Source organism: Schistocerca americana, chromosome 5, assembly GCF_021461395.2.
Source record: "Schistocerca americana isolate TAMUIC-IGC-003095 chromosome 5, iqSchAmer2.1, whole genome shotgun sequence".
Taxonomy (NCBI): Eukaryota; Metazoa; Arthropoda; class Insecta; order Orthoptera; family Acrididae; genus Schistocerca; species Schistocerca americana.
The window spans coordinates 133,132,112-133,140,840 of NC_060123.1; the positions used below are offsets into that span (position 1 = coordinate 133,132,112).

The 8,729-nt window shown below is 44.4% G+C and overlaps 1 protein-coding gene across 1 annotated transcript in view; it reads right to left on the minus strand.

Moving 5' to 3' along the window:
- LOC124616237 (protein commissureless 2 homolog) overlaps nt 1–8,361 on the minus strand; it is a 241,268-nt gene extending 232,907 nt beyond the window's left edge. The window contains exon 1 of the mRNA XM_047144540.1: nt 7,490–8,361. Within this exon, the coding sequence (XP_047000496.1) occupies nt 7,490–7,775 (286 nt within the window). The 5' untranslated portion in view covers nt 7,776–8,361. The remainder of the gene's footprint in view (nt 1–7,489) is intronic.
- Nucleotides 8,362–8,729: the final 368 nt, after the last annotated feature.

The following is an 8,729-nucleotide window of genomic DNA, read 5'->3' on the forward strand; positions in this document are numbered from 1 at the left end:
CCCGCAAAGTTTGTTTGCAGAACATACATGTATTCATTCCTTCAGGGAACGGGGTAGAAGGACGTAGCCGTAATTTGGTTCGCTAATATTACTCTAATAAGCGAGTTGTTATCCGAACAGCGGCGGGAATATCTGTTCGCGTCATCACTACAGTAATATGTTCCAGTTCCAAGTTTTTTGTGTTGCAGGGCATACATTGTCTCTGCGGCGGTAAATATTTTCAAGTATTGACTCGACGGCTCGATGTTAATTTCATCCAATTTATTGACGTGTAATGGCTGATAAACATTACACTGCGGACGGGAAAGCCGATGGGCCATGCTTGCGGCGTGTTAAAGTTGAGTTATCCGATGGACCACGGACACGCTGCCAAGAGGCGTGGGATTCCAGCATTCCATCCTAAAGCTGCAGAAGTAAAATGACCACAACAAGTACTGCACTGACGATATTCTATAGGTAGAGGTTTCTGCGGCGCAGTCAAGAAAGTATGTAGGTAAAACTTCACAAAATTTGTCACGCAGAACTGAACTTCAAGGTAGCAATGATACACCCAAAAAATAAAACTATGGAGTGAATTCGGTTTTAAAAACTACAGTATTAAGCGAATGATCATGCACGGAATACAAACCATAGTTGCTACGTTTCACAACAGAGAAAACTGCACAAGCATTAAGAGACTTCTCTGAACATAATCACAGTTCCAGAGATGAATCATAAACATGTAACAGTAACGAAAATAGTCATTCCAGAAGTAATGCCAGACAATGTGCAAAAGGCTATTCGATGAAAGAAGAACGGAAATATTTCTGGAGATAACTGTGTTGCCACAGAAATGGGTAATGCTGCAGGCAAAGTAATATTAAAGAAACTTTTAAAAAATCGTTTACAGAAGAAAAAGGCAGTTCGTCAAAACAGCAAGAATCCTGTTGCCATTCAGAAGAAATTACAAATACAAGATATAAAATACTACAGACCTATTAGCCTCCTCTCTATAAGGTACAACATATGTTGTGAAAAATACCAAAAGTAAAGGAAAAAGAAAACATGTAACAGAAAAGTAACAACATAAGTTTGAGTCTGGATGCATGCCAATGTACCATTTACATACCTGAATGAAATTATAAAACGAAACAATGAATACAAATTACCACGTTGTAAGGGATTCGAAACAACAAACGTCTGTTTCGAAAAATCTCTGTTGACAGCTCCTTAGAATCAAAGCCTTAATTGTATCTTTGCTAGTGTACTGAAGAATATGTATGTCAATGTTATACAGTTAAATTCCATCAAACTTCAGGAGGATAGTGAGAAATTCAGACTTGGAAGAGGAGTTAGACAAGTGACACCGTACGGCCCCAAAGCTATTCTCATCATTTCTAGATGACGGGGAAAACTTGTTAAGTGAAATACCTGAAAGATATTCGTTTTATGTGTGACACTGTATTATTTGTCCCTAGTGAAGATACACCTCAACAATCAGTCAATTAAAGATATTAATAGAACAACTATTTAAACTCACATTTACGCCGTAGGATATCTTCACGATTTTCTTTGTTAAGGGCAGTTGAAGACAACGAAATGGATGGCCAGTGAAATAAACAGGAAAATAAAAAAGGCCAGGTGGGCTTTTGGTAATTAACAGTGCCTGCAAAATCATGTTTCCGATATGGTTGGAAACTGCATCTTGAAAACACTGCATAGTTTTTGTGGCTCCTGCGGAACGCGGCACCCGATCCTGAAAAATTGGACATCAGCAAAGACATCAATAGCTGAGTGTAAAGCAGCAACTGGTAATCGATTTCTGCAGTTATCACCTAATGTGATACCTTCTATCGTTGGTTGGTAAGATAAACGGTATGACTTACGTTGATAAAATTTCGGAAAACGAACATCACACTCTGCCAGTATTTTTCCCGTTTGAGCTCGCTAACCCTTTCAGTGAGCTCATCCGAGAAACATTTGCAGACTGCTAGAAACCTAATTTTATTTAATGGTTATGCTGAGATTCAGAAAAAAAACTGAACTCATCAAACTGCTGCATTTGTGAAATACAGACGCCAGCAGTGTGAAAAATGTGATGTAACTTTCCACGACATGAGGCAGTGTAACGATTCTCCGAAAACTGCAAGCACCGTCTTTCACTGAGCGAACGGGTCAGCGCTGATGTCAACCACTGGGGGTGACTCACGACATAATCTTCGCCGGCGCAGCCAGCAGGTAGCAGGATTGCAAGACCAGACCCACGTGTGGCCGCGCACACACCTTTGGTGTACTACAGACGGACAAACACGTGGTTAGTTAGCGCACGACCTGCAGTCACAAACAGCAAACTTAATCAGACGTCATCACGCAACCGTCTGCAAGGTCAACTCTGGAATGTCACTCTTCCACTCTAAGCGAGATCAGGTGCAAGGTCTTTTTCCCATTGACTTCCGCCTAAAGCCATGACACGAATAACCATGACAGATAGTCCCACGAGGAACAAGTATCACAGCAGTGTATTGTAGTAACTTCATACATAATCTGCACAGAAAAATGCACAAAACTCGACGTCAGTTGCTCGAGGTTGGGTTCTCCACGGCAATGCTCTCCCGCATATCGGCAACGTTGTAGCCCAAAAACTGCGCGAATACGGGTGGGAAGTGCACCGCATCCTCTCTACAGCCTGAACATGAGTCTACTAGACTACGACTTGTTGGCGATTTTTAAAATCCGTGTGTGTTCGGTCTTAATGTTTTCCATTGTGTTTTCTGAAGATGTGGTAGTAAAGAAAAAAGTTATTATTGCGTCCGACAGAAAATAAAAAAAATATATTCGCTTCAAGTTATAAAAATTTACTGGGCATTACAGTTCTCGTTCAGTCGTCTCCAGTCCTCTTCATCAGTCGCAGAGTTGTGGTGGACCCTTCGTCGACCTTTTCTGGGCGCAAATTTCACTGAGTAGTGATTCCTCTGGGTGCAATTTACGCGAGACCGTTTCAGCACATTCTCAGATACTTATAGGAAACGTTCCGACGGCAACATTAACAGGCGTTATATCGCTGTACACTTCTTTGCAATAGATTTCGGATGTCGTTTAATAAGGTTTACTAGTCCATTAAAAATCTTCTTGCTTTAGTATTTCTGTTGATATAACAAGTACGACTATTTTTATTACCCATGTAATAAAACTGAGTGCCCGTATGTGTACCATCATCTGCCGAAAACGTCGTTTTTATCTCTCGAACCATTCACGAAATAAAAGGGTTGTATATAATAACTGTTTCCAATGTGGCTACCGCACCTCGCAGATGGAAACAATATTGACACATCTTCCTACAAAGTAGAAAGTCTGGAATTCACCGTAATAGTTGCGGCGCTAGGTGCGAATAGGAGGAAGCTGTAGTTTATCTGCTTGCTTTTGAATGTCTCCTTTCACAGAACTGTCGCGCTGTCGCGTCTCTTATCTACTTCTTCAGTTAATCCAATTTGATAAGGGTGCCAGCTCAACGAACAATGTTAAGCGTGTTCCTGGCTCTCTCCGATTACTGCATGTCGCCATGCCGCGCTCCACTAGTCGTTACCTGCACAAGCTTCTTCGGCACGCTGAAAGCTTCACCTTGATTGAGACCGACCTGCTTACTGTCAAGGGGTAACAAACAGGTTGAAAGAAAAGTTTCCTAGTTTTCCAAACCAAATTCCACACACAGATTAGTTACATCAGTTTACCATTCTAGCAGCATTTATATTTTTACATACATCACCATTTTCAGATATTTTTTCGAGGATAAAGTAGCGCGAAAATGAAAGATGACGAAAAAGGCAAGACATTTTAGAAAATCACAAGTTATCTTTAACGTAAGTTACTTTTTAGGTGCTTGTCAGGGGGCTGGCCCACGTGGACGGACATGTATCGGTCATCTGAAGAAAACATTCCGACCAGGTGGTGGTGGTAACCGCACATATCACCAACAACAAAATATACAACGCCTATCATGAGTCCGTAGCTAGAACTGCCAAACCACCCGAAATTGATTAAGGCGAGGCAGAAGAGGAAAAGATTGTCCGCTAGTAAAGAAATAACAGAAAGAGTGATTAACCCCGTCCACCTACATCCTCGAATGGTCTGTCTACATACTTGTGCTCAGAACTGCTATACGGTAAGTTTACAGCTCTATTTTGAGTCTTGCAAGTCATGAAATGGTCAAAGACGCGATAGCTCATTCCTGTTGTAGTTCTTAAATCAACTTGTGTGACGTATATACTTCTCAAACTTCGAATGAGTGCTTTTCAAATGACGTATCCATCTGAACTACAGTTTTATTACGCTAAAGTGATGCATTCAGCACATATGTAAACAAATTATTATGTTAAAACATTTTATATTCTCTATTGTTGTTACTGAAATGCTTGTTATAGCCTGCCGGAGTGGCCGAGCGGCTCTAGGCGCTACAGTCTGGAACCGTGCGACCGCTACGGTCGCAGGTTCGAATCCTGCCTCGGGCATGGATGTGTGTGATGTCCTTAGGTTAGTTAGGTTTAAGTAGTTCTAAGTTCTAGGGGACTGATGATCACAGCAGTTAAGTCCCATAGTGCTCCGAGCCATTTGAACCATTTTTTGCTTGTTATATGTCACTCTAGACTAGCGGCCAGGAAAAGTTATATTTGTGTGGAAGGCGATGACAGTAATTATGGACATGGATAAACTGACTACCTTTCTTACTGAACTACAGCAAAAAATCTCCCTCTCATCAGAACAAAGACGCCGACGATAAAACATTTTATTCAGTGTGTACTGTACTACGTGAACACTTCGTTGTTGATGCAGCAATCAATTTGGATGGTTAACGTGAGATATTTGATGGTTTTAAGGAGATAAATGTTTGTTTACTTGGTCTCTGAGTCTTTCTGGTGTGTGTAGAAGTATTTACCCACCCTTGTCATCTACCTTTTTGTCTATGGCCATTAATTAACCGAATTTTTATTTCCACACACGCAGAAGAGAATAAGCACCAAGTAAACAAACAGCTCGTCCATCAATATCGAAACACTTACCGCGTTGACAACCTAAATTGATTTTGTTATTGAAATGTTTACATGATACAGTAATTACACAGCAAAGAGGGTCCGAACAGTAAGGAAATGCAAAGCAAACATGTATCGAAAATCTGTTAAGTGTAGTGGAAATTTGTCTCTCTAACTCTGATTCTACGAGAGCAAGCACACAGCCCTTCCGGACACCCAAAACGTCAAGTGTTTTAACTATGCAGGATGTTCAGAAATTCCCGTTTACAACTTTCTAGGACTTGTAGAGGGGAGGGAGTACATAATATTCTGAATAGGAACCTTGTTCGGAAACGTACCGTTTCATCCACTTCTACTTGAGGAGTGGAATTAGGCGTGGCGCTGTACAGTTCGATTCGAAAGGAATCATAACGAAACATCCATTTTTTACTTAAACAAATTTGTTGTATTAACACTTAAGCATTACGTTTTTATATTACCCCCAAAACGAAAAAGAACCCAGCATACTGTACGTACTGAACAGTATTAATGCATTACAACAGCGACTCTGTGTGGCGACCACGAAAGTTGTTACAGACATTCTCACTTACGAAGCATATTGTGGTACGCACTCTCCATTCCACCTGGTCCCTCTTCACTTTCTACTGCAGCGGCCAGAACTCGTGCCAGCAGATCTTGCAATGTTTCTACAGGAGCCTCGTAAATTAAAAAAATGGTTCAAATGGCTCTGAGCACTATGCGACTTAACTTCTGAGGTCATCGGTCGTCTAGAACTTAGAACTAATTAAACCTAACTAACCTAAGGATGTCACACACATCCATGCCCGAGGCAGGATTCGAACCTGCGACCGTAGCGGTCGCTCGGCTCCAGACTGCAGCGCCTAGAACCGCACGGCCACTCCGGCCGGCCTCGTAAATTAAACTTTGCACACGACCTCACAAGAAGTAGCCCATAGCAGTTAAATCCGGCATCCACCCGGTTGAAACACTACGGCCTGTCATCATTCACCATATTGTCTTTTGAGATGTGTATGAATTGCACGTGAGAAGTGAGGTGGTGCGCCATCATGCTGAAACCACATTTCCTAACGGACACTCAGTGGAACGGCTTCCAGTAACGCTATCCTCCCTACCCTATTGGTACCAGCAGAAGCAACTCTGATGCGAATTTTCTCTTTCTCTCAGCAGACGTGGACGCGTTACACATCTGAAATGAAACTGTCTTAGAATGGAGACGGCACGTCACCGGACATGGGTTCCTGTTCACAATATTATGTATTCACTCCCCTCTACACGTCCTAGGACACACTGTGTACTATTCCAAAGCATCCACTGACGATGCCATTAATGGATGACTAAACGCGTCCGGGAAACTGAAAATCAAAGTCGGTATATGATTTTTTTATAGAGTTGCTACGGTAAATTCGAACAAACTTGTAGTATGTTTGTTGTTGCTGTGGTCTTCAGTCCAGCGACTAGTTTGATGTAGCTCTCCATGCTACTCTATCCTGTGCACGCTTCTACATCTCCCAGTACCTACTGCAACCTACATCCTTCTGAATCTGCTTAGTGTATTTTATCTCTTGGTCTCCCTCTACGATTTTTACCCTCCACGCTGCCCTCCAATACTGAACTGGTGATCCCTTGATGCCTCAGAACATGTCCTACCAACCGTTCCCTTCTTCTAGTCAAGTTGTGCCACAAATTTCTCTTCTCCCCAATTCTATTCAATACCTCCTCATTAGTTATGTGATCTACCCATCTAATCTTCAGCATTCTTCTGTAGCACCACATTTCGAAAGCTTCTATTCTCTTCTTGTCCCAACTATTTATCGTCCACGTTTCACTTCCATACATGGGTACACTACATACAAATACTTTCAGAAACGACTTCCTGACACTTAAATCTATACTAGATGTTAACAAATTTCTCTTCTTCAGAAACGATTTCCTTGCCATTGCCAGTCTACGTTTTATATCCTCTCTACTTCAACCATCATCAGTTATTTTGCTTCCCAAATAGCAAAACTCCTTTACTACTTTAAGCGCCTCATTTCCTAATCTAATTCCCACAGCATCACCCGATTTAATTCGACTACATTCCATAATCCTCGTTTTGTTTTTGTTGATGTTCATCTTATATCCTGCTGTCAAGACACTATCCTTTCCGTTCAGCTGCTCTTCCAGGTCATTTGCTGTCTCTGACAGAATTACAATGTCATCGGCGAACCTCAAAGTTTGTATTTATGTTACTGTTATGGATCGAGTGCTTAGAAGCATTTTTGAGAAGTGTTGACGAACACGACAAGACGCACCAGCTCTGATCAGGGACGCTATCGTCCAGTCTGACGACTGTGACGTCATACAATGGAACATATTTCAACTACGAAAGTGTCACAGTATCGGAGTGTTTAGGCGGGGATGTTATCAAAGCCTTCAGACAGATTAGTAACCCGGAAACCATGGGCTGCGCGCGGCACACGTACCTCTGGTCTTCCACTGGCGGAACTTGTGGTAGAGCAGGCAGGAGCAGACGCAGCAGATGCAGCTGAAGATGAGCAGCGTCAGCACGGCGCCCACCCACACGTCCGCCATGATGCGCTCGTAGTCGTCGGCGGGGGCGTCGGGCTGCCCGTACGGCGGCTCCCCCGGCGCCCCGTCCACGTCGTCGTCGCCGGGCAGGGCCAGCTCCAGGCCGCCGGCGGCCGACGCCACCTCCGCCACCAGCACCGTGAAGTTGTGCGCGCCCGCCTCCAGCTCGCGGATCAGCATCTTCGGCTCCCTCTCGGAACTGTTCTATTAATACCGCACTGAAGCTCTCGCGCACGACTCGACGCACAGGCTGACACACTAGCTACTCGTCTGCGCCGCACCAGACGTAAACACTGCAACCACTATGCCCTACGGCGGAATCGTCCTCTGCTGTTTGTTTTCCTCAGTACCGGTAAGAGCGAGTGTCGGCACAAATTGCCGGCCGCGGAACTACCACAGCAGCTTGCTTGGTGACTGACCGCGACGCGACCCGCGTCACCGCTTTTATAATCCGTCACGGTCTCGTCGTATCTAGAGACGGCGATACCGCGGAAGCTGTTCACTCGCAGGTAGAAGTAAACAGTGTCGGAGCCGGTCCTTTAGCCGTAGCAGGAGAGAGAGAGAGAGAGAGACAGAGAGAGAGAGACCGTTAGTTAAGGACGCGCAGCTTGTCTCCTAATCGCGCAGAGTGTAGTGTCACAGAAGGCACTGGCTGCTGATGAGTGACGTCACGGCAGTGCTGTAGTGGTATGGGGCGCCGCCAATGCGCGCGGCGCTGCGAGCCATACTGGCAGGTGGCAACGAGTGAGCGTCTACTGTGCGTCGCGCACGGCGGCGGCGCTGCGACTGAGCGGAACCTGAGGCGCGCGCGCTTCATATAAAGCACACAACACAACAGACAGGGCCGGGCGCTGAGCGGCGCGCGGCTCACAGCGGCACCGCGTCACGCTGCGCAGCTTGCAGCTCCAGCGTCACACACAGTGGAACGGCCCCATTACACCCCGTACTGCAGAACTACGTAATGCCTTGTACACACTGGTATACGAAACTGAGAGATTTTTGCATCTAGCAGCTGAGCTATTTTGTATACAGGGTGGTCCATTGATCGTGACCAGGTCAAATATCTCACGAAATAAGGGTCAAACGAAAAAACTACAAAGAATGAAACTCGTCTAGCTTGAAGGGGGAAACCAA